General features: G+C 39.1%; 2 protein-coding genes across 2 annotated transcripts in view; one reads left to right on the forward strand and one right to left on the reverse strand.

The window, feature by feature from the left end:
• Positions 1–5,162: 5,162 nt before the first annotated feature.
• Positions 5,163–24,901, reverse strand: LOC141435753 (cleavage and polyadenylation specificity factor subunit 6-like). The gene is given in 16 exon segments (XM_074098541.1): positions 5,163–6,964; positions 7,578–7,676; positions 8,306–8,347; positions 8,909–9,117; positions 9,739–9,972; positions 10,977–11,074; positions 11,658–11,762; positions 14,577–14,661; positions 15,449–15,601; positions 16,584–16,652; positions 17,362–17,464; positions 17,466–17,556; positions 18,238–18,349; positions 19,134–19,349; positions 24,460–24,672; positions 24,793–24,901. Coding segments are annotated over 16 exon segments (2,079 nt in total). The 5' UTR covers positions 24,859–24,901; the 3' UTR covers positions 5,163–6,780.
• A 1,689-nt stretch (positions 24,902–26,590) lies between these two features.
• Positions 26,591–27,108, forward strand: part of UBL3 (ubiquitin like 3) — a 128,637-nt gene continuing 128,119 nt past the window's right edge. Inside the window, exon 1 of the mRNA XM_074098629.1 lies at positions 26,591–26,948. Within this exon, the coding sequence (XP_073954730.1) occupies positions 26,919–26,948 (30 nt within the window). The 5' untranslated portion in view covers positions 26,591–26,918. The remainder of the gene's footprint in view (positions 26,949–27,108) is intronic.

The following is a 27,108-nucleotide window of genomic DNA, read 5'->3' on the forward strand; positions in this document are numbered from 1 at the left end:
GAGATATTCTATTTTTTGCCAATTTTCCTTTAATATTGTAATCAATACCTTGTTTATGAGGTAATGTATATAAATGAAATCATACCTACCTAATATGCATCGCTATTTCCTATCGAATTGAGGTATAAAGGCATGATTCGGGCACATTTTCGAACAGCATTATGCTGAGCCAGTGTCCGATTCACAACCGCAATGACACATACCTTTGTGTTGTTTTTGTTTTGTACGTAATAATATTGTTGTCTTGTGTTGTGAATAAATGTATTTTCTTTCTTTCTTTCTTTCTTTAAATATAGTATTTGAGCTCCAAAGTAGGTAACGGCCAAGTTTTCCGGCGAGCTATCAAAATCGAAACTACAAATATCTAGGAGCGATAGCAATATTATTAAACTATGAAATTGGGGTCAATTATGTAGTAAGTCGCTTAGTTTGCTTTATATTATTAATTGTATTTTATATGTACTTTTACGTTATGCCGCATAGAAGATAACTGGGAATGATTTTCAGGTGCTTTGTCTTATTTTCTGTCGAAAAATCGATATATCGAAATAGATCCTTTTAGGGGATAAGTTCAGCTTTATACATAAGTTCTGTGTGAAGTACAACAAAGAGTTACACATCACATATATATATATATATATATATATATATATGTATATAAATAAGGCCTAGATAAATATATTTTCGGTGTTAAATAAAAGAGTGGCTTTAATTACAAATTTTTGATTGTCCATTGGCTACTTTGTCCCTTCCTGCAATAAGTATCTTTACGAAGGGATATTAACGTTGACTTTAAACAGCTTTGAAAGCATTCTTGTTAGCATAAAAGCTACAGTTTGTTCAGCGGGCCCGGCAAAGGTCAACCACTTTCAACTTCCACAACCGCTTTATGAGCTGTTCCACCGGCGAAATTAGTTTTTATTTTGTTTCATAAATAACAGAGCTATGAACGTTCCCCGGCAAGGAGAAGGGTTCCGGAGATAGGTTTGTCGAGCAAAAGTAATTGATAAACTGTCAGTTGAAAAGTTGGCTTGCGCGAGTCAATTTCCAAATACGAAAACATAATAATATATAGAAAAAGCTCTACTTGGGTAAAATTTAAATTGTGACGATAATTCTGTTATTATTACGCGTTCATCAACTACTTTTCCGGATAAGTCAAATTTAGGGCAATTTCAAGGCCATTGTTACTGAACCGCAGTTGCCTACATCTTGGATGTCATCTGCACTTCGATACAGTCAAGTAAACGGAATCCACTTACAGCGGCGTAGCTACCGGAGGGTTATAGACGGGGCAGTGCCCCGCCGGGCCTCCAAGCTCGGCCCTCGAACTCTAATTTACAAACTATAAAATTACAAATCTGGAGTACGACGAATTCGGAACACGACGAATACGGAACAAACGATTTTAAATATTGGGGCCCTAGTTTATTTTTTGCCTAAGGGCCTTTGGTTACCTAGCTACGCCACAGCCACGTACCTTTGTGTCACTGATATGATGGCCCCTTATGAGGTTGGAAATAATCTCCAGCTAGGTATAATATAACCTACAAGAGTTTATCAGGAAACCTTTCCAAGGAACTCTATAAAGGATTCGATAAATTTTCAGAAGAAATTCGTAATAGAGTTTGCAACTTAGTGGGTACAAATTAAGTTTGTTTGGAGATTAATCTCGACTCGGAATCATTTTATTAATCCCTTTCTGTGTACACCCCTGAAAGCGATTCTAAATGTTTCACTTCGCAAAGTTTGTTTACTTCAGTAGATTAAAACACCTGAATCTTGAAAGAGGTTCATCCTGAACATTTTACTTGAAATGTTTATTTAGTTTATCTCATGACAAGAAAGAGGTAGGGTTCTTAGCTTAGTTGAGAGTGGCGTCCACTCTTTTTGCGGTTTCCACGACTTCATTACAATGTTCTCTTTATTTCAGTCAGCTTTTCAGTACCGGAACTATTTATTTTGAAACCGCGCAAAAGTGATTTGGGCGTCCCTCCCCTGCAATTGTCACAAATAGTAAGTATTTACAATTTGGAATTTGGCGACCCTTATGTACGATTAACATTGAGCGGACCGGGCGGAACCAGCTGCCGCCGCGTTCCACCGACTCCTCGAGCACGCTGAAGCAGCCGACCGGCGTCCTTCAACCGGAAGGCGAGGGTCGGTTGCCGCGGCATGGCACCGGCTCCTCGAGCACGCCGCGGATGCGGTATGTAGCCGAAATGCCCAATGGGAACGGATCCGACGGTAGCGTCAGAGGCCGAACGGAGCCGATCGAACGCGACGGCAGCCGAACGCAGCCGACGGAGTCGGACGGAGTGCGTGAGGAGCCGGCCAGCAAGCTGTGTAAATTCTATTCAAATACGTGATGATAGTACTGCGCAGACGTTCTAAATTCCTTTGGCATGTTATAAAGTGCGCTAGGACCCCGTCCGGTCCGGTCCGCTCAACGTGAATCGTACTTTAGAAGTGGCGCTCCGGCCGGAAGATTTAGGCAACCTGTTATCGTGTTGTTACAACACTTACAACCCCACACGGCGGTCATCCGCTGGTAGATGATTTTCAGTAATAAAATACTACTTACTTATTGCATCGATTTTCGTATAAATGAAAAACCATAATTTCAGCCCCTATTATTATTTAATGACTAACCTAATTCATCCTAAAATTCTCTATTCACGCGATGACACCACAGTTAAAGATTAGTCTTAAATACCATACCCATTATTCTCCCAGGTATAGGTATCTTTTAAAAGCGAAGACATTATCACTACAATCCCGCAGCGACATTATCGCCACGAACCTTTCTCCAATGGACTGTGAAAATCAACACTGTCTGTGCTCGTACAAGAGAAGCGGCCATGCGTGCGTGTGCGTGTCAAGAAATCGTGATAAAGGACTCAGTAAAGTAGGTACCTACGTTATCTCTAAGCTGTAGTGGTTGAAATTTAAGTCGCTCCTCATAATTTGGACCCGCAGATCAATATTAAACATAGCACTTGATTGAATAAATATTTTTATTTATAACAATAAACAATAAAACACAATAAGTACATTAAACATTTAAAAATATGACTATGGTCACCTGAAACATCAATGAGGCGCGCGGATATCTCTTTCGCGATATCGCGTGCGCCTGGCCCCCACGGCCCTAGGGTCTCAACACCAACATACAAATATACAATTTTACTAGCAAATGTGATGAAAAACATCGTATGTTGCACGGGCGGTACCAGAATTACGAACATCGACTCATTAAGGCCCTCAGTCTTCAACTTCGGGCTTCTAATAGACTCTCGTTCGTAATTCCTTATTTACCGCCCTTAAGACGCAATGTACTATTTCATCGGCGCAAAGTTCAAGCGGTTATCACAAACTATGGCACAAACCGCCAACGGTTTCTTTATAGTTTGTCACCATGACGGATCATGACATATTTATTATTAGTAACGGATTTCGCGCTGTCATCGTTCATCCACCATTACCTCTCATATTTCGTGTTCTAGATTTTTTTTACCGTACAACGGCAAAACCTACTAGTCTCTGGCAAAATTGCCCTCCAATGGACAGAGCCATATTTTTCTAAAAATCTAATCTTAGTAACAAAATAAAATGGTATTATTTACATCGGTAGTAGCGATAGCTATATTTAAAAAAAAAAGAAATAATATGATATTATGGCACCCTACGGACATTTAAGACATTCAAAAAACTGTGTACGGTTTGTGCTAGTGCTGCATTCTGACGGCAGAACATTGCAGTAATATTCCCAGTAAACTTTTAAGCAATTGAAAATGTGAAATAGACAAATATCTAAATATGCATTATGCAATGAAAACAATGAATAGTAAACAATTTTCTAATTGAATAATTCAATTTCTTATTAAGAGTCTGTTGTAGACTGCAACTTTTCACAAATTGTGTCACTGCAGATCAAAAATGAAGCGAAAATTCCGGGCTCTGCTAATCTGTAACTTCTCAACTTATCAATTAATGGCTACTTGCTGGAAACACAAATCTCGAGTTAGTGTTAAGCTCAGTTTAGTAGTGTCAAATTGTATAGAACTGTCAAGCTTAAGCCTGGATTAACTACTAAATCTAGATTTATTTTTTCCTGCAAGACGGCCTTAGTTCGATAAGCTGTGAGACGCTTCCATAAGCAAACTAGAACACGTTTAGACTACTTAGTAATTTTCCAATTTACGTAGGTAGTAAGAAATTACAGTTAATCACTTACAAAGTGTTTACACTTGACAATTTAGCGTAAGTCGCTTACGTAATTGACTTACGTACGTAAGTAAAACTCACAGGTGTAAAGGCGGCCTTACGACACTGTTCACGAGCAAATGTGATGAAAAAGAATTGACTCGAAAGTTTCATTGTGACACGAAATTGTTCCAGACTGTTGAACTTTAACGTCCACTTGCAGGCTTTTTAATCTAGGTTTAAGTGGTCTCAAGTCTTAAAGCGAGATTTTAAAAAACCTACAAGACGTCCTAAATTAGCTACTTGACAGAGTTCTAGACCACTAGATTTATTTTCTTCTTTTTAAGGCAGTCGGGTTTTTTGATTTTTTATAAATTGTTATTATTTTTGCACAATTGCAGAATTATCATTATCAATTTAGGCTATAGCTATAACTCTACCACCTGTCAAAAAAACCTCTGTTGAAAAGAATCCAGCAAAAAACTGCGAGATCAATACGGTATTTGACTATTTTGTATATGTTTTATAAATTCAAACTTCACAATGCCTGTTATCGAATAGAGAAACAATTTTAGTAAGCTTCCTTTACAAATAACAAAGTTATAATGGTTTGCAAATTCAAGATTAGACAGAGAAAGACATACTGGCATGTGACGTCACACGCCAGTACCGCCATACTTGCTGCATAGAGAAAAGCGTTTGAGAAAGAGACAGGTATACAGATTTTCCAAAAAATCACTATAAATCCAATTTTCAACCGATTTAAATTTTCTAAAACTAAACACTTGTGTATATCTATATTTTCAAAATAATATTAAGATATGGCAAATTAAGGAGTTGTCAAATACCGTATTATAGCCTATTATAGGCTAGTTACGAAACATTTTAGCTAGCATACTTTCGGTGTTGTAGTAGTCGATTAAAATAGTGAGGGAAAGGCCAAATAATAACACAAATTTCTGAATTTGAAATACATCAATTTTATTTATGTTCATTTATGCAAAGTAAGTCCTAAGATCAGCATCATACATAATCTAGACGTATGGAGCTTTCCATACAAGGAAATCTTAATATCTATGACTAAAACCTAATGAGGTACCAATCGATTTCCCTATTGCAAAAATACAATAAATTCACATTTCCTGTGCAATAAGAAAATAGATTATCAACTCTTTAACAATGTTCTCACGAACATTACGATACATCCTAGTCCCCCAGAAGAAATTTGAATCATGGAATGTGCTTCCACTGTGTAAGTAAACCAAGGCGGTTATTTTATAATGCTCTTTTTAAGAAAATTAATCCAAGGTACACTGACATAGTTTAATTCGTTCATCGATATTCCATCAATTGACTTTTAATGTACGCTACCAAGTCGACTAAACACTCGACTTAACCTGTATTTAGCAATACATATTTGTACACAACAAATCCGCATCTTGTCCACTAAGGGGCTGTTTCACCATCCATTGATTAGTGTTAAGTGACGGTTAAATGTGATGCCGTCTCTATTTATTTTGTTCGAATAGACGGAGATGGCATCACATTTAACCGTCACTTAACACTAATCAATGGATGGTGAAATAGCCCCTAAGGCTTTGGTCCGATGTACCATGAAATACATATTTAATAAAAATAACTTACTGCATCATGTTGTACTGTTATTTAACTGTAGTTATTGAACCCGTCACGCGTCCTAGACACTACATCAGTCTAACTTTTTTGTGCGGGAAATGTCCTAGAGACTACAGTAGTACAGTACAGTAGTCTCTAGAACATTTCCCGCACAAAAAAGTTAGGAACTAATGTAGCCTTTAGGACGCGTGACGGCATAATATGCGTAAGTACTTATTCCAATATAATACCAGTTAGAATGCGATGAGAAGAGCATTAGATAGAATTTTTGTCTGGAGATGGACAAATACAAATATTAAAAAAAACTCCTCAATTGATTAAATTATTTTTCCTGCGGTCACAAGTTGACTATTTCTCCATAAAACTTGGAGTATCAAATATATTCGTCGTAGAACCCAACACTAGAACCACGGTATTGTCAATTCTACACAAATGATCAGGGCCAGTGATATATTCAGGCAGAGTGCTTAACATATTGCTAAAAGCACATCCGAAGTGGCACATGTAGAGGCAAATCGCACTTTTTCTCTGTAAATTGCTCCCGAATGGTTTTTTTTTATATTTTTCAGCACCTTCCCCGCTTCGATTTATCTGTCTTGCGAACCTAAAATCTGTCATGCACAATATTTTAGTGAAACATAAACCAATTTTTAACATCATTATTACTATGGGCTGGTTTTAGTCAGACACGCGTGTAGATCTAGATTAAATAAAAACCAGACAGAATTCTGCACGCAACAAATTGCGAGGCCTAATAGCTTAAACTACGCCTGATAGCTTAACTAGCATACTGGGCAAAGTTTGGTTGAATTAGATGCACTCTCGGCGTAGTTTTACTGGCCTCGCTTTGCCGTTTTAACTTTTATTGCGTCTGACGTGGTTGCCGCTAACCGTGCCACTCCTGACATGTCTCAGCCTTGCTGTGTGTGTGTATGTGTGTTAGTGGCGTGTGCGATCGCGATGGTCACGCTCGCGCTCCCTCTCGCGGTCGGCGGGCGGCGGGTCGCGGTCGCGGCGCTCGCGATAACGTTCCTCGTAGTAAGGCGCCGTACTGCTGCGCTTGCTGCCACTTGTGTCGCCCGCTCCGGCCTCCGCTGCCGGCTCTGCGGGGGACTTGCGTGGCCTGGGAGCAACAAGTGGGTTAGCTTTCTGTTAACGCATTACATGAGCCTGACCGCATTGTTCCCTGTCGTAACCCTTGTTGCAATAACCGAAGTATATGAGACAGTCTTCGTCTTTTAATTAACTACGCTATCATTCATCAAGCATTCCAGCAAGCAGTCCTATGACTTATGAAACGTGTCATACGAATGTTAAAGACTCCTTTAAATGCGCTCTAATTTATATTGTGGCCTTGTAAGTTTTAATTTACCTCGGGTTTTATTTTTTAGTGGACCTTAACCTCTCGAATGTCCAGACACAAATATGTGCCAAATTAAGGTTATCTTTTTCTAATTTTTATTTGAATCTGTAGAATTTGTATTCTTTGAAACAAACAAGACTTGAATGCAGTTTTTTTTTATTTCTGACATACGAGAGGCTAAAAACTGCCGTAACGACTTCCTCTGAAAAATGACAAGTGGCTATACTGCTTGGAAACACTCGGCGCCATAAATCATCGGTGCTTAGGGCGCTTTACTTATCGATAACTAGGCAAAAGAGTAGCTGGGAGTGTTAAGTGACAAATGCGGGTAAACCCCAGTTATTGCTTTTCATTCAGTTGGGACCTAACTCACCTTTCCTCACGACTATGTCCTCGGTTGTAGTGATCCGCGCGTTCGCGGTCGCGCGAGCGGGAGCGATCACGTTCGCGTTCGCGGTAGTCTCTGTAATACCTGCGACCAAAGATAACGCTACGTTACAACACTTACAATTATAGAGCGATTCTCAGATTGAATTCTTAAATTAAATTTTAAGGGGGTAGAGAATCGTTTGCAATGTTGCGTCATGTAATATTTAGACTGCCGTGTCAACGATCTGTTGGCTGCGCAATACGCTTCAGACAACGGCAGTCGATGTAGAACTACAGTCAACCTGCTATTAGCCAATATTTTTAATAGTTTATTATTTTACAATATAGCAGATTACAAGAGCTGTGTAACACAATAAATTCTTGTAACTTGCTTTATTCAGTTAGGCTTATGAAATTCGAATGACGAAGCAAATGAACAAAATCCTGGCAGACGTGGACAAATTTAATACACGAATAAGTACCTTTGTAAAACTAAAACACACTCACAAAACAAAATTACAACAACATTTTACTGTGTCGATTTATGCACTTTAATACGGCTAACTAGCATTTTTTTTTAGCAATGCGTGTTTTTCTTTCCATGAAAGTCAAAAAAGACGCAGGCTATAAATCTTACAGCGATATGCTGATCGGTTCTAATCGACAAAATTATTCGCGTACACTTGTGCTAGCCGTGCAGGTAAGGTAGGGCAGAGGGCGATAGACACTTACGCATCCCGGTCGCGATCGCGTTCCCTCGACCTTTCCTTATACCTGTAATCAAGCGATCAAGTTTGATTACTAATGCACCTGTGTCAGCCCTTCATTTTAGTTCAAACTAAAATTGCCGATATGAGGTGTTTGGAAAATACAGCGGTGAAATGGTTATTATCAAAGTGTGGTGGTATTATCAAGGTGATTCAAGACAATGTCACTCTCAATAAATCAGTCTTCTTTCGACCGATCATTCTTTTTCCGATCGGCTTTAGCAGATTCTACGTGATATATCTGGTGGAGACCCTCAAAATATCATTCAGATATTGGCGACCGCGATTAACTACCGCCACTAGGTCGCGACGACTCACTGCTTAGTATGAAGTTAATAGTGCGACGCGTGCTCTTGCATCCATCAGTGCTTCATATTAATTAATACTAAGTTGATCTCGCGACCCTACGCCCTATTGTCTAACGCACTTGAAATCGCAATCGTTTTCAGCACTACTTTCTGTCAAACGAATAGGAGTCTACGCATTAGACAATATAGCCTCCGGTCGCGGTTGTCAACATCGTAATGCTACATCACTCGGCGCTAGTGTTGTACGCTCGACGTGTTACCTGTCGCGGTCCTCGCGGTCGCGGCTGCGGTCGCGGTAGCGGCTGGCGGAGCGCTCGCGGCGGCGCGGCGCGCGGTGGTGCGCGCGCGCCTCGCGCTCTCGGGACCGCGAGCGCCGCCGCTCGCCGCTGCTGTATGACTTGGTCTCCACGCCGTGCAGGGTATCTTGGAGGGACGAGATTAAAATCTTGCAGCGGTCGTCGTGTGCCACCTGAAAAACAGTTGTAGTGTAAGATCCTAGAAGTGTAAAATTCTGGGGGTCGTCGTGCGCCACCTGAAAAGCAGTTGTACTGTAGGAACGCAGTAGTGTAAAATTCTGCACTTATTTGTTATTTCACGACCGGATAGCTCAGTGTTTAGCCTCTCGTATGTTGGAACTAAAAAAAGTAATTGACTCACTGAACTCTGAAAACTGACTGAATTCTAGCCTCTGTTTTAATCAGCACAAATTCAAAAACAATAGCCAAACATAAGCCTTAAATTTGGCACATATCTGTATCAGGACATATGAGGGATTGGAAAACTTGACTACGAAGCTTGAAGTCTCGGATTCGACGGCAGATCGGGGCAGACATTATTTATGAAAAATACGAAGGTTTGTTCTAGTCTTGGGTGTTAAAAACGCAAGCTTTGGTAATACTTTGGTACTTGGTGTCAAGTGTCTCGTTATTATTATGATCGCTGTTTTAGAAGCTCTGTTTATTTATTTTATGTGGAAGAGGAGACGTAGCTGTGGTTAAAACCTAAGGTGGTAGTGGAGAAGAGAGATAAAGATAAATTGTCGTACACTAATAATGTACATGTGAGCTCGCGCTTGCTATATGTTCAGTACCTTGCTCTGCTTGATGAGCGAGATAGCGGTGACGAGTGTCTCGATGGCGGAGGCGTACTCGCCGGCGGCGGCGTCGCTGACGGCGCGCGCGATGGCAGAGGACGAGACGGTCCGGTTGCGGCCCATCACCTCCTCGAACTCGGCCTCGCTGATGGCGGCAGGCGGCGCGTGGTGCGGCGGCACGGCGCCCGCGTGGTGCGACACACGCGCCGGCTCCGCCGCGACCGGGTAGCTCTGCTGAACACACGTACTATTATTACCTACAGCTCAAGCTGGCAGCTCGGCCAGGGTAGATTTGCTATACGTCAGGATTTGTCCCGATATGTCCGGATTTTTGACGCTTTGTCAGGATAACGGCCGGACTTACCAAGTGTCCAGATTTTTTGAAATGAACTCATTGAAAAAAATAATTGTTTCCATTCATCACACCGTTTTCTACGAGTGAAATGATAAATTAAGTAGTAACTAAATACTAATCAACAAAATTAACAATATTTGTTTCTAAACAATTTAACATAGGATAAATTACAGCTAAAGAGATGTCAATCAATTATTTGCTTAAAACTAGTTAATCTAATCTACAATCTAATTTTGTTATTTGGTTTCGATAACTAATTAAAGTCTTCACCCAAAAAGTTGCACACCTAAACGCAAGTAGAATCACTATTTATTTTTTCCATTGCGACACGAAAATTAATCATACATTTTGTATGGATAATTTTCGTGTCACAATGGAAGTGACGTGGCGCCGCACCGCGCCGGCATGTCCTTCCTCCAACTTACGTCAACTGTTACGTCAAATGTTATTTTTGTGATGGCAACTAGGCCAGTGGCATGCCAACGATTAATATTTGTAGCAGAGCTACCAACTAGATAAGAGTTGGCGAGCGGCGAAGAGCGAGTGCGTAGTTCCGTTAGTTTTGTCGCTGAGCTACAACAGAGTGTACGAGTGCGACGAGTGATTACTCGCACTGTAGTGTAAAATGACCGCTGCTTGTTCTCTCGACGTGAGTTACTAACTCTGCAAGTGCTAATATGATACAAGTGGGAAATAATATGAAGCCGAAAAATAAATTACGTTTTGTATGGAAGTTGAGTCATAAGAAGACTATCTCCATGCAAAACATATTTTTTTTAATTTTCAGTAAATAATCAGTAGCCTTAATATTGGGTTAAATTACCGAACTGATTTTTTTAACACCATGTATTTTATTTATTTTGTTAATGGACATCCTTACCTGTGGCGGTCTCCCGTAGGGCTGCCTAGCCCCCGGGGGCGGGCCCTGCGCCGGCGGCGGCGCGCCGTGCGGCGGGTGCCCATACGGCGCCCCTGGACCTGAACAAGTGACAATATTATGGTTTGTTGGCTTATTTCCAGATAGACTATTGGTGCAATTTGTATATTATGACTAACTATTATCGGTAACTTCGTCTGAGTCCCGGGGGAACTTTGAATAATATAAGTTTCTAAGGTGAAAGTTTTTTTTTTAATGTTTTACAAACAATCAAATATTTTATCTTTATAATCTTAAAACATAGGTTCTGAACGTGGACGATAACGGCCGCTTTAGAACGACTTTTTAGGAGGCTGTGGCAGTAGAAAACTTAAAAAAAAAACAGTGAAGAAATGAAAAGAAGGCACTTTAGAAAAAAATAAAAAAGGTGCAGTGGGCAAAACAAAGTCCGACCAACTTTTCGTGCCGTGCCGGCTGACGCTAGTTTTCAATTTTTTGTTAAATTTAAAAAAATGTTTACTACGCAATAATGAAATTTGTATTATAATATGTAACATTGTTGAAGACTTTAGCGCTCCAGCACGTTTTTTTTATTTGTATTTGTCTCAACGATGCACTTTACCTTCCGATATGGACTCGTAGTTAACAATGACAACTTTTGAGGAGAAAAACTAGTTTAGTTACCAGGCGGTTGCTGCTGTGGCGGCGGCTGCACTCCGGGCGCCGGCTGCGGCTGCTGATTGAAGAAGGCCGGGTTGACGTGCGGCGCCGGCGCACCCGGGCCCACCCCTGAAACAACGGAGAACAACGGTACACTACACAGTCGCACCCGTACACTTGGGAATCTTGGGATTTACTATCGATAATAGAGGAGAAAGTATAGGTGGGTAAATCAACTTTTTAACCCCCGACGCAAAAAGAGGGGTGTTATAAGTTTGACCGCTATGTGTGTCTGTGTGTGTCTATCTGTGGCACCGTAGCTCTTAAACGGGTGGACCGATTCGAAGGCGTTTTTTTTATTTGAAAACAGATTTCCTAGCGATAGTCCTTAAACATGTCTTATCAACATCGGTTCAGCCGTTTTTGAGATATTGAACTTTGAAATGACAAAGTCGGGGTTTTCCAACTTTTTGTTGTTTAAGTTATTTATTAGTGTAGCTTGTCGCCATGAGTGCCCCGAGGTACTTATTAAAAGTATGATTTTATGGGGTACAAATCCACTAAACCTAGGGGACTTGTGACAGTTTTAAGACAATTTCTTCATGGTTCATCTCCTAAGCATGCCAATAGTATACATTACAAACATTTTTCTAACAAAATGCATCACTGTTGTCTCTTCAGTTATGTGACAGAATAACAACACAAAAGTTGATTGACCCAGGTACCATCAGCCAAATATGTGGTCTACCACCCTAAAGTTGACAATAGTTTGCATGTCATAAAACAATAAGGCCAATAGACGTGTCTGTCAACTTGAAAGTTCGACTTTAGCGACATATTCATTTGATAATAGGAACTTGTTTAGAAATTGATAGACCACTTATTTGGCTGATGGTACATGAGGGTTTGAATTATCAGAGACATACATTATATTCATATCATTCACTATGGACTAACAAATACAGGACGTACTTTAACCGCACCAGGCGGGGTATTCCGTCCCTAAAAAGCGGTCTGCGTTCCCTGAGCGCTACAATCTGGCTGTCATCAAAATTTATGACAAATGAGCATCCAATTAGGCATGCACCATCTTAGAGTAAATTTTACCATCAATAGTGAATTTAGTGAAACGTAAGAACGAAACTTGATCCTGGAGTTCGTTGAACTCATTTAATTTATAACCTAACCTAAACAGCTTGAATAGATATAGCACGATGGGGAACTGAACCTGTAATGTGTTATAAGACGGTACTAAAAACTAAATCGTCATGAATGACAAAGTCGAAGTTATATTATTACCGAGGGCAGGAAAAAATACTCATAATATCACTTTTGAATGAGTCAAAAAAGCTTATTTAGGGGCTGTTTCACCACCCATTGATTAGTATTAACTGGCGGTTAGGTGTGATGCCGTCTCTATTTGTTTTGTTCGACTAGACGGAGACGGCATCACATTTAACCGTCGGTTAACGCTAATCAATGGATGGTGAAACAGCCCCTTAGTCTACAGAATGTCGCTGGAGCATAAAATCGTAAAGAAGTCTCCACTATAACTAAACAGGACTTTTTTTTGAAAGGGCAAGCTTTTTCCGACCCTTGGCTATGACACCATTGCTTCTTTAATTCTTAATGGACGCTTAAACTTAGTATCGATTAATTTAAAATTTCATGTTAATATACAAGTAGTTCTGCATGCATATTTTAGTTACTAATGTTAAATTAAAGATATTTTTATCAGTCCAGTCTTTTGCAGTAATTTGGGTGACACTATTTACCGAACGTAACGAACGAACGTAAGTGTACAATACTGACATGGCAATACCGACATGAAATTTCGTGAACACGCCCATAGAAACTCTTGTCAGTTTGACACCAGTTTGTATGGGCGTGTACACGAAATATCGGGTCGGTATTTCCATGTCGGTCGGTATTATCCGAGCCGGTAAATAGCGTCACCCTAATTTTTTACTACTAATTAGTAATGTCCACAAATTTGTAGGCATAGTTTAGTTTAGTTTATTTATTCATTCAATACATCATTACATTATAATTTACATAAATGTCAGTTATAAGAATTTGTATTGAAATCGTCAAAGGTAATATAAGATTAGTAATAATTATAAAAAATAAAAATCTAAGCATGTCATGATGTGAATGAAAACAATTAAAATTAGACTGGTTCTCCTCAAGGGATCGTCAGACTGAAAACACATTGAAATGTATATAAAGAATAATGGCGAAAATGTCAAGGATATGTTCCATAAATGACAATATTAAAAATGCTTTGCAACTTAACTCAACTAGATCGTACCATCGTAAGTCATTGTAACGCGTAAGACGTCGGCTTGAGATTATTACGTCTAAACGCGCCTATAGATAATACTAAATATAATGCCCTCTGCCTGCTAGGCCAACCAAATGTGGCATCAGTACATATCGGCGGGAACTGTAGTTTGTTGCATGAAAATAAGTAACTATTAAAAGCGAAACTCCTAAACCTGTCACGCATTAAGATCAGAGGTTTCCATACAAAATGTAACCTAAGGTACAATACACAAATGTCGCGGCCTATGTAAAGTATTTCATAGATATACATAAAAGCCGGTATTGACGTCGCGAGCGACATGTGGCCTGCTGGCTGCTTCATTAGCAGTCTACGGATTCTCACTTCAAAATTTGCTATTACCATTAAATTATGCGGAATTTACGGACATAATGCAGTCATCAAAATTTTAAATCAAATCTTGACAACATTTAATCAACTTCAAAACTGCATATATTAAATTGACAGCGGTTTAGAATAATGCGCCTCTGTGTATATGAGTTTCGCTTCTAGCATTTTCCGTCATTCGACAACACCCCAGCATACCCAAGCAGTTAGTCAGCGTCATATCATGCTCGATGCACATAAGGAAAGGATCGTACCTGGATAGCCGTTCATACCTGGGTGCTGCGGCCCGGGGGCGCGCGGGCCCGCGTGCGGCGGCAGCTGGTGGTGAGGCGGCGGCATGCCTTGCCCAGGACCCGGCTGGGAACAAAACGTTTACTTAGTTTCATTATGATCACCATCCATCGTCATCATCATATCAGCCGTAGGACGTCCACTGTTGCGACATAGGCCTCCCCCATAAACCTCCAGTTGCTTCGGTTGCAAGCGACCTGCATCCACCGTGAACCCGCCGCTTTAACCAGGTCATTCGTCCAACTCGTTGGTGGTCAACATCCAAACCGTCCCAAGTGGCTGAAAAGAGCTCCAAAATATCTGTTCCATTGGCCAAAGTGTAACGTAATTTATTGTGAAAACCGTTTTGTGGCGTTAAGGCAGAGCTGTATTCGACCTTACGCTGGTAAGATAGGGAACTAATGAACTGGTAAGTGGATCGGAACAAAGCTGTTAGAAATTACCTATTCCGCAGATTCACATCCCTTCGTGCGCGGCAAATATGTCGATTTCGTCCGTATAAATAATTAAATGACAGCTATGTTCGTCCATTTAAGATAAACTATCAATGTCAAAAACCCTTTCTGATTTATTAGCTTAGCACGTAGGTAGCAAAAGTTTTTTAGACATACGACAAAAAAAAGTTTTTTTCTGAAACCTACTCGTATCTGAAAATCGACAAGTAATACGCCAATAAGTACGAGCAAAGTAAGCATTTTCTCCAAGGGAATTTCACAGAAGTAATGGAGATTGCATGTGATCGCAAGACTTCGGCCTTTGCCCTTCCGCCGCCCGTTCCCATTTGAGTGCATGAACCATAAAGACCATCAGAAATGTGTTAAAATCGTCTCCATCGCATTAGTCGACACTTTACCTGGTGCGGGGGAGGCATCTGGTGCGGTATCTGATGCTGCGGCGGCCCGTACTGGGGCTGCGGCTGGGGCTGCATGTGGTGCGGCCCGCGCGGGCCCCACTCGGGACCCGGCCGCGGCCCCGGCGGCCGCTGCATCTGCGGCGGACCTTGGAACTAGAAAGATACACTGGTGAATGCCTCGATAAATTTTCGATTTAACAAATATTTTGACATAGAGTGGTCAGTCGCGGGATTGCTTGCTTGATGTCGACCGTACTATAGCGCTGATCTTTTAGTTTAAAGAAATAAAAAAGAAAACAGAATAACCCCAGGGAATTGAGAAATTAATGGTTATTGAGGCACAGTCAGCAACAAAAATATACATACGTTTGAAGTGCCAAAAATATGTGTACAGGACTTTATAGCCTGAACATTGAGGTCGTGTATACATGTATTCATTCATATCTTTGTTGCTGACTGTACTCTTATTATAAGAAAGGCGAAATTTAATGAACTTCAAAAATAAATATACAAAAATGAATTAAAAGAATTTCTTTGCTCACCAGCGACCTTATGATAGCTAAGTTTATGCAAAATATGCGTGTTCATGCAGTTCCTCCAACTCCACACTGTAAGAACACACACAAATAACAGAAACCCATCTATCACCACCACCACACTACACTGACGCGTTTCGAACTCAACCAGAGCTCATCTTCAGAGCAACACAACCGCACACCATGCTACCAGATGTTAGACTAACATAAGGTCGCGGGTGAGCAAAGAAATTCTTTTAGTTCATTGATATATGGACCTCCGCAAAGTAACGCCTGATTCAATAAATTATTTAATAAATATATTAAAGTAAGACAGCCAATTTTAAGCAGGATTCTTGGAGATTTTGCTTTTTCATTTGATGGACCGTTTTGTCCGACTTACTAACTATCGACATTGATGGAGAGAGAGGGCTCTGCTCAAAGTTCCTGTGCGGGATCGCATCAGAAATAAGTAGTTACGCAGAAGAACCTAAGCAAGAGACATAATTTAACGTTAGAAGTCTACAGTCCAATAACCTAACCCTGTTTTTAGAAATGACGGGCATTTTTCTGAGTCCTGTCTATATATTTTTTTTACTGTATTAATATTTGACACATACTTGCATAGGAGGCCTGTGGGGCGGAGCGCCCTGCCCCTGGTGCTGCATGTGGTGAGGCGGCGGGCCCTGCTGAGATTAAAATACAGATGTTGAAAAAAATAGTAAGATTTCAAAGTGGTCTGACCGCTTAGTAACCAAATCGTTTACGTAGCAAATCGTCCAACTATGTTAAGGGACTAAGTAGCCAAATGTCAACCTAACTGCACTTTGCACAATAACGTCTATAACAATGAACAGTAAAATATCAATTAGTCTGTGTAGCAAAATATGTCCAAATAAAAAATGGTAAAAACCTGATGATAGCCAGAATAGCACACTGCCCAGCCCAATCATAAACTATTTTAATTCTATTTAGGCTTCGAATAGCACCTATGAATGTCAAAAAATCGACCACTGGTTCGGAAAAACCTATTGAGAAAGATCCGGTAACCACCAAAAGCAACTAATCCAATAATAGACATAAATATTTTTGGGTTTTTTACTTTTTGAATTCTAAGGTCTATTCTTACGTGTCTTATCATGTAAACAAACGTAACGTCGCAGGTGATAATAGACAATGACTAGTGATTGGAAAAGTCGATAAAATATACATAAAATGTGACCGATTATTTTGCTACTAGCTTTTGCCCGCGGCTTCGCTCATACGCGCGTATAAAATGCTAGTTTGAAACCACCCATAGACCGTTACTATTAGCCTCTTATAGCTTTTAAAGCTTACCAGAGAGAGGGCAAGCTGCCAGACGGACCACCAGCAATGGGAATACCAAGACCAGCTTACCTGCATAGGGGGACGATGAGGAGGCGGCCCCTGATGCGGCGGGGGTCCCTGGTGCTGCATGTGGTGCGGGGGTGGGCCCTGGTGCTGCATATGGTGGGGGGGGGCCGGGCGGGGGGCCCCGCATCTGGTGGTTGCCTTGCATCATCATCCGCGGGCCGTTGGGGCCTGGCCCGTTGGGGCCGGGGCCGAAGAAGTCTGGGAAATGAGGTTAGGTTGAAGCGACTGGCTTTGCAATCGTGTACTTTGTTGATAATACTGAGCGGCAAAAAATCTGGCCCTTAAATGTATGCTAATAGGTAATTTTGTATGTAGGGCGAGCCAAATTTTGTGCCGCTGAGTATAGTTTTACTATGATTTTTTTTTTCAATAGAATTGAGGTAAACAATCTTGACCTGACTTTTCAGAGTTCCGTAGCCCCTTATAGTTTCGCCATTTCCGTTCGTCCGTGGTTTAGCTTAGACTATTACTACAAAGTTATAATCTTGCATAAGTTTCCATAAGTATATGGAAACATGTCGACATAGGAAACCTGCACACACACAGGTACGGTCAAGGACTTTAATTCATGAGCCACCATGGAACCATTTCACAGTAAACGTCATAGTGACATCGCATTAATTAACAAGGAAAATCGTAATGTCTCTTCCTTTGAAAAGGTTTCATGGTGGCTCATGAATTAGTCCTTGACTGTTTATATTTTTGTAGGGTTAGATAAGTTCATATTTTTGCACTCGGCTGTACCTATCTAAAACTATTTGAACTGATAATATCGCGCCTGGCTTTTCAAATCCCAACATAGCGTTGCGGCGTGTCTAACCTAGGTCTTCAAAATGTCTTTCCAGTGTTATAATTTTATCAATTTTAGGATTCCTTTACCTCCTGGATGGGGTCCCGGTGGGCCGCCCGGGTGGGGCCCTCTCATACCAGGGTTGTTTGGTCCAGGCGGAGTGGACCGCGTCTTGGATTGACTCTCAAACTGGTTCAATGCCTGTGAAAACAATAATCAGTTTGACCGGTATCCTATTGCGATTGGAAGTTTTAAGCAGTTTTATTAGAAGAAAGTTTTTGTCAGACTTAACGCATTAGTACTCTTGAACATCAAGACGCTAAGAAAGTTATTAGAATCCTAAATGCTTAAATTCTTCGTATAGATTTCCTGAGTCGAAGTGTACGGGTGCAGGAGGCCGGTCGGACGTTAGATATTTTTGCACGCTCCGCTGTGTCAGTTATCAATGCAGGCGACTGTACGTAGCGGATATTTAATTACTTACTTTAGTGTTTTATCGGCCTTAAAACAACTAGGTGCTTATCTCTTTCTGCGAACAGTGACCATGATAGCTCGCATCCGGTAAATTTCATGGTAACTTCAAATTCACGACCCACGAGTTAAAAAGTCCTAACCAACGATAAGTTACTGTTACTTTGATAAACCGGCCCGATTTTTTTTATAGTGTCCTAATACATTTTAAATAGTATATCAGTTAGGTTAGATTATTAAAAAGTATGGGATATGTATTTTTCCTTTTGTTCATTTAACGTCATTCTACTTGACGTCACGCCGTGCGACACTTTTTAAGTGTGACGTCACGGGCCCCCTCTCCCGAGCTTTGATGCACTTCATCTTTGTAATTTTTTTGTTATTGTTAGATTGATCAAAGAAAAAAATAAGTGTCCAATACTTTTCTGATCTAACTGACGGACTAATTACAATAAACGAAAATACCCAGTAATCTACTCAATGCACGAAATATATAGCCGAGCTATTTATTTACCTGTTTAGTGGGTAGAGTGACAACAGGGTGTTGTCCGTGTATTTCTTTCTTTGGCAGGCGATCCATGACCATCCTGAGCGACTGGTCAGAGCCCAGAGAAATGACACAGAAGCCCTTGGACTGTCCATTGGCCCTGTTCTCGAAGAACTTGACATCTTGGAAATCGGTCACACCCACATCGGCGACCACGTTCGCTATGTCTTGGTCGGTTGCCCACTGAAAAAAGGTGTATCCAAAACTAAACACGCAGCCATCGTTACGTAGATACAGTTAAAATGTAGAATACATACGTGGTGATGCCCCAGTAGTATGTTTAGGCGTCGAGACAAATACGTAAGTACGTACCTTATTTATTATAAAAATATAACCAAGTCGTGCATTTATGAAGCCCTAATATTTTGATAAATATCCTACTCGCTGGCAGTTTAGTTTTGTGTCACGAACGAGACCCTATCTGAAAGAGCGAACTAAGCTGGCCATCATTGAACTGTTTTTTCTTATAATTTTTCCTAACGATATTATTGGACCGTAAAAGCCGTTAAAAGTGCGCGGTAATGACCTGAACTCTTGAATATTGAAATTATCCGAAAAGCAACATTCAGAACTGTAATAATCCGGTCGCATGGATTTTATATTTGCATCAGGATACGCTGGGTGAAAAGGAAACAGTTTTGTTTGTGACCAGTCTTTTATTGTCATATCACAGAATGTTTATCACGGCTACTAAAATAATGCGAAGCAGTTCACAGCTGCTAAAACTTCCACAACTGGACAATCAGGAATCCTCCACTTAACGGGTAAAAGGGACACGAGTTCCCAGACAGTGACCACTATAGATAATTATTACAAAACCAATTATTTATCAGATACTAATAATTTTTAATATTGTAGATACTCTTTTTTTTTCATAGCAATATTAATTTACTTACACAAAAAATATTGTAGGTACAGGAGACAAAAAGTACAGGGAACGATTTCTTTTATCGGTATCACTATTACAGGGTGTTGAAAATTATTTAATAGCCTGTCAAAAAACACAGTAACTTTGCCGGAGGACAGACATTTTACATAATATATGTTAAGATTTTTGTATCTAGATTAATCCTTTCAACTTAGGATATGCAAAATACAACACAGTAAAAACTACAAAAAAAATTGTTTAAATTTAAAACGCGAAAGAATATTTTATCACTGAGTGAACAATTATAAGATAAATGCTATTATAATTACCCGATTAATACGTAAGTATTCGGTAAAAAAAAATTGATCAGAACAATGTTTGATATCTATAAACAACGCAACCTTATTACCATCCTTCAATATCGAACAACATAAAGAAAACACAACTTGCGATCACAAGGGCAGTTAATTCATCTCATCATTCATACCCTGTCCTACATAAAAAGAGAGCAAGTACAACGAAATTCGAACACAGATAAGTGCAAATAATCATTGTTTATACCTCAACAGATTATAACGTATCAAATATATTTATGTATAAAAAAAAGACAGTCAACTACATAAAACAAGCAAACACCTTACCTCGTTGCACACCTGATAAGGGAAAATATTAGTGATAACAAAATAACGCAATTTCAGGCAAATATTAAGTAGATTCGTGACATTTCTATGCATACAATAGATTAACCTTTTCAACGCCGTCGGATATATCCGTCACTGCTGATTTATTGCCAAAAACAAAAACAGATATATCCGTCTTCGCGTATAATGAAAAACAGACCTACGTGCATTCACATAAAGTGCTGCCTCGGACCTCAATAAAAAGAAGAAATTGACGCGTGGCTTATGGTATTTGACGTGGCGTTGAAAAGTTTATGTCCAAACGTTGGAAATGCCCATAATACGTTAGCCAGGTGACATACATAAGCAGGTCGTCAGGTAAATACCTATGCTACGCTAAGTTGATTTATTTAACCTTACATTTTGTTTAAATTTCGCGATCTTTAATCGTATAAACGAAACTTTTCCACAAAAAGCAATTTCAATTTACCGCGTCGTTTCGGTCGCATTGCAAATCGCAATCGAAAAAAAAAACGTTGCAATGCCTCCGAAAAGTCGAGGCATTTGAATACGTTTTTTCGTTATTTGGATTTTTATGATTAGTTAATTCAGAAAGAACGTTATATCTCTAAAATACCTGCTAGTTTTATAAAACTAATTTAGCCTACACATGTGACACAAATTTTATTTATCTTGTATAATTAAATTACGTAGCAAAGGCACGTAAGAGCACATTATAATGAATAATAAGTTATTATAAACCATGATGTGAAATAATTTCAACATTTAGAGGTTGGGACAGCAGAAAGTATCATATAGGTGATGTTAACATAATAGTGTATGCAGATCAAGCTTACCAATCGAGACGTAGTTAACATGTTGTAGAGTAGTATTGTAACATTGTTACATAGGCAAATAAATAAATACATAATCCAATAAATCATCCATCACCTTTCGAGTATGAAATCAAACAGATTTGCCATGTCCATACAATGTTAATATTGTCAGGTAGAAGGACAATATTCTCTGTGAGATATTTACAACTTTATGTTATGGTTTCAATTAAAATAGCTATATAAAGTTGCTCAATACCACCCATTGATACATTTATAGCACTAAATCTAACATACAAATGTACTTCTTTTATTTTTTTACTTGAAAATAAGACATAAACCTTAGTTATGAATCACAGACTATTATAATAATAACTAACCATTCCCACATCATAAATAATATTATAATCAAAGCTATTAATTGATAAAAATTAAATAAATTGACAACTATAAACATACAAAAAAATCATGGACTACACTAATCAGCAGCTTGGGTGAAAATGATTTTGTTCAGAGAACTAAACTAATGGTCCATCAACAATTGTGTCTGCTTACACAGAATCCACAAAAAATATTAATAAAGACCCATAAAGAAGTAAATATCTCCATAACTATGATAAGAACCAATGAGAATAACTCAAAATATAAGGATTTGCACAAGTTAGTTCACTTGTGCACACAAGTACAAGCAAAAACCAATAATCAGTACCAGATGTTGAAAACATTTTAACTGCAAGTATTATTATAACCCCAGATTCGACTTGTACAAAAGATTGTGTAAGTTGCATTATATGGCGGTGCTCGATTGACCACTACAAACTTGTTGGCTTAATGGCATCGGGATATAATACAACTAGTAGATTTTCCTTGCAGGTCGAAACCAGGCTATACTCTGTTCTGTATTTAAAAATTGCTAAGAACATAGTGCACATTTTAAAAAGTCTTCTTAGTACATTAACCATCTGAGATTGATATTTATTTTGTAAATTTCTCACATAAAATTAGTGCGAATATTAGTGCTGTGATTTGTTTTAAGAACATTACAAACCATTATGAAAAATTATGTACACCCAAGATAAGCTTCAGTGAAAAATTTACAGTTTTTAAAACTATTGGAACTTAGTTTGTTAAGCAAAAACAAGTGTGGTAAATTTTCTTAGATTACACTATATTAATTTTGGATGAAAAATATTTTTTTGTTTTTATTGCAAATTGTGGATTTTTTAATATTTTATCCCATATATCATAGCCATATTTTTTTTTTAATTGTGGATCTTTTAATATTATATCCTATATAGCATAGCCATATTTTTTTAAAATATAATAGGGCATATTAGGCAAAGCAGGGGCGACACTAGCACAAAGCGCCATGACCACGTCAGTTCTCTTTAAATTTTGTTGCCATGACGCCAGACCATGACATGACCAAAGAATATTAGTACCTATGGAAATCATGACATATTTATTAGTTACAAACTAACATGTTATTTTCATCGATTGTAACAATAGAGCTAGATTTCCAAAAATGTTATAGAAATAATATGATGTTATGTCATCCATGACATTTAAGATACTCAAAAAAAACTGTTTACATTTTTGTGCTAGTGCTGCACTCTGACGGCATAAAATTGCAGTAATATTCCCTATTAAAAAAGTACCAATCAGCACAAAATTGCATTGAGTACATGATATTTTTTATTACAGTTTAATTACATCCTTAAGTGTTAATGACAAAGTATATTAAACAAAAATATGCCCACCATTGTACTTGTTTTTGCTCTGTTAAATTAATATAGCATTATTTTAACGAATATGAAAAACTGGTACTAATGAACTTTGCTGTTCGGTAACATAACATGAGAGTAACTATATCAGCCATGAATTTACCAAGTTTTCTCGCAATTCACACTGGACATTCAATAACTATGAAATTCATTGGCATTCAAATACCATGCATGATCATTTTAAAAATTTCACTGAAAATATTGAGCTTTATAATTTTGACTACAACAAAACCAAAGTGGACTTTTAATGACAGAAATTTTATGTTTATGATTTTTAAAAAAATTGCAAATTCATTAATATAATGATCACTTTAAATTTCATAGAGGATAGCGGATTTAGTAAACATGATGCTTCCAAGTTTCTATGGTTCCATTCCTAAAGGGGTTCCAGCAGGACCCCATCACTATGCTGCCGCAGTCTATCATAATGCATATTTTTAAGTTGTTCAAGTATTACATAAACACTAAAGGAGGGCGAGAGGATTGTTACTTTGCTTCTTTTTTATGACGTTTGTATAAAGTTTAACATTCTATACCACGAAAAAGGCGCAATAAGTTCTGTTGTTGACTTGCACAAATAGACAGCTACTACCTAACCTATGTAAAGTATATACATTTTAATTTAACATTAATGATAAAATAATGCTATAGAAATAATGGCTTAATCTAAAAACTATGTTTACTGCATATTTAACCATCAAAACAATAGCTTAAGGTGGTAAAAACAGTGAAAGTACCTCTTTAAGAACCTGGAGAATATTAGCAGAAAAGTATTTTCACTGCTTGGAAAAGTAACCAAATGAAACTGTATCAAAATATTTTAAATGGTAATGCTGCACTATCGACATAACTAATGTAATTTGGAGCTAAAAAAACATTAAGTGCCCTCATTATCATTTAATCCTAATTTATAGTTTTGCTACATGTTTATAAAATTTGGTTTCAGTATAATTAAATACAAATTGTAACACACCAGTTCTAGAGCTAGCAGCAAAGAAGGTTACAGACAATCCGGATAGGAAGATTGCAATTAACACATCTAAATTATTCTCAACATAATCGTAACTAAGGCGTTGACAATTCCCCATGTGGAACGCATTGCAAAATACGAATTTCATTTGGTTACCAGTCCTACATGGTCTTATATTTACATTTAATAATCTAGATGAAACAAAATCATGTACAAACCCAAGTTAAGTTTCCGACGTAAAGCTGAAACCGCCGGCCGCCATGATGGCCGTGGCTTGGTGCGTTGTTGTGATATGGAGCGTTGCCGTTTGTCTCCTCCGGAGGATGAGAGTTGTGCGGCGGCGCAGAGTTCGGTGGTCCCTCCGCCTCTTCGGGCTTCGGAGCTGGCGCCGAGATCACATCGTCGTACAGGTCCACATTTTCAAAATCATCCTGAAAGAGGCCGCACAACCGCGATACATTTTTTTATCGTCTTAACTCCTGACTGATAACTAATCAATTTCTTAATAGTTTGGGCACTAGTGCTGATTATATAGGCAATATTAAGCTTACCTGTCTATTAAAATCCGATTCTATATCGTCGGCGTACAAATCTATGTCGACGCCTCCGTCCGCCATTTTGACAATAAATGAATGAAAGAAATGACTGACTAGTATGGATGAAGTGAAGTCAGTCACAGAGCCAGAGGCCCTACTCTAAAATTCGAAAATCGAAGTTTGTATCGTACCGTCCTCTCACTCTCGTATTAAATAGTATAAGTGTCAGAGGGACGGAACTACTCGAACTTCGATTTTCGAGTTTTGTAGTAGCCCCTTAGTGAATAGACAACGCAGCGCTAGCCATAGCCAGAGTTAACACATTAAAATTTTCGAAATCTGTACATTCATAGATTGCGACGTCTTTATCTAAGATTGAGACAGAAATTGACAGATTTTTGTTGACAGTTAACACAACAGCTATTATTTTAGTTGTAAGTTGTTGATAGTGTTTTAGGGATGATTGGTTGTGATGAATAAAACTCCCTAATTCATTGTGTAGAAGAAGATGAAAATTTATTTACAAAAAATGATATATATATACAAAATAAACAAGGCGCAACTAGTGCGAGGTTCCCGGAGGACAGAAAAGGGACGTCGGTTCGCCGCGCTCTCGCTCTAAATGAGCGAGAGGATGTGCGAGCTACGCAATGCTCGGATCTGTCACTCGCGCCTCTACAAAACTCGGCGTGGCATCGCCTCGCCTTCGTTCGTCCTTTTCAACAGTGACGCTGCATTCGAACGTTAGTTCATAAGTTTCCGTACTGCATAATACTATCGCTCTATCGCCACGTTACTGTCGCTGCGTTAGTGACGCCGGAGCCGCTCTACTCGGAAGTCTACCTTTAAAGATGGAGATGCCTACTGCGGTGAATTTGCACGAGGAAAATAAACAAACTGATCTTCTGAGAACATAAACAACTGTCCTTCTGAGGACACTCGATCTTATGATCGTGGTTTCTTTACGTCTCTTCTTAAAAGAAACGACGTCAATCTTCTACAGGGTTCCCCTTAAAGGTGCGACCAAACCGCTGCTTAAGAAACGGTGACAGCACGGAATCGCAGTGATACACCGTATGCGCACCGTTTTTATCGCATGCTCTCCACAGTCCACACCGCTGCTTAAAATACGGAATCGCAGTGACGTGTCGTAAACTTCAGATTTTTACCGAACAAAAGTCGTGACGTTTACGGCACGTCACTGCGATTCCGCCTCATTTGCGTATTTTAAGCAGCGGTGTGGAAATGGAAAGCATGCAAAAAAACGGTGCGCATGCGATGCGTCACTGCGATTCCGTACCGTCACCGTTTTTTAAGCAATAAGCAAAGTTAATGTTCTCTATTTTGTCTTTGTTCATTTGAAATTAATATCTGTAGTAGTGAGCCCAAAAATAAAAAGATTTTCAAATTTTTTTGCCACTTTGGCAACACAAGACCATAAACAACAGAAGCTTCAGAAGAAACGGAAATGATTAGTCATTGACCGGTTTCATAATGGATTTGATCAATGATATGATATGATACATCACGCGAAATTCATTCCTCAATTAAGAAAAATAGAAACAGTAGTACAAAGTTTGTAGAAATGTAATTTGTCTAATATTATGATTATTTTTATATTTTAAGACATAGCAGCACTGTGACGGCAGCGCTATCTATATATGATACGCAGAACTAAAATCGAAATTGCTTACAACGCCATCTAATTGAATCACAGGTGATGTTTTCCTAGCTCAATGTTTGTTTGTTATTGTTGAAGTGCTGCCCTCATGGTAGAACTATACAAAAAACAGCATCGATGGCATGCGCGGGTGGCGGGCGGAAGGTACTGTCAACCATCCCTCCCTCGCCATTTGCCGTCAAGCTCACTCGAGTTAGCTTCTGTCAGTCGCTGTGTTTGTGTATTGTGTTGTGAAAAATTATCCGTACCGATGAATATCAATGGGAAATCTTGCTGATTACGACGCCAAACGATGGGTCGATTGTTGTGTTTGTGGTTTTAATGCATTGTTCGATCAGTGATGATGGCCAAGTGAAGTGTTTAGTGTCGTATGCTGGGCTGTCAGCAACAGTGAGGTCCTTTCTCTGGATATATCGTCCTCAAGACGACGTCGGATCATAACACGGAAAGGTGACACATCATGTCGGCTAAAAACATCCCAGGAGATAAGGTATGTGGTTGGCTTGACCCGTGCGTGCCAGTCTAGCGCATAGCTGGGCGTAAAGGTCATTTCTTTTTGTTTATTTCTATGTTACCACACGAGCCTTTCTCTTTGCGTCGCGTTCACGAAAATACGATTCCATTCAGGAGCATTCAAACCGTGATTTCTA

The sequence above is a fragment of the Choristoneura fumiferana genome, chromosome 15 (assembly GCF_025370935.1).
Source record: "Choristoneura fumiferana chromosome 15, NRCan_CFum_1, whole genome shotgun sequence".
Lineage (NCBI taxonomy): Eukaryota > Metazoa > Arthropoda > Insecta > Lepidoptera > Tortricidae > Choristoneura > Choristoneura fumiferana.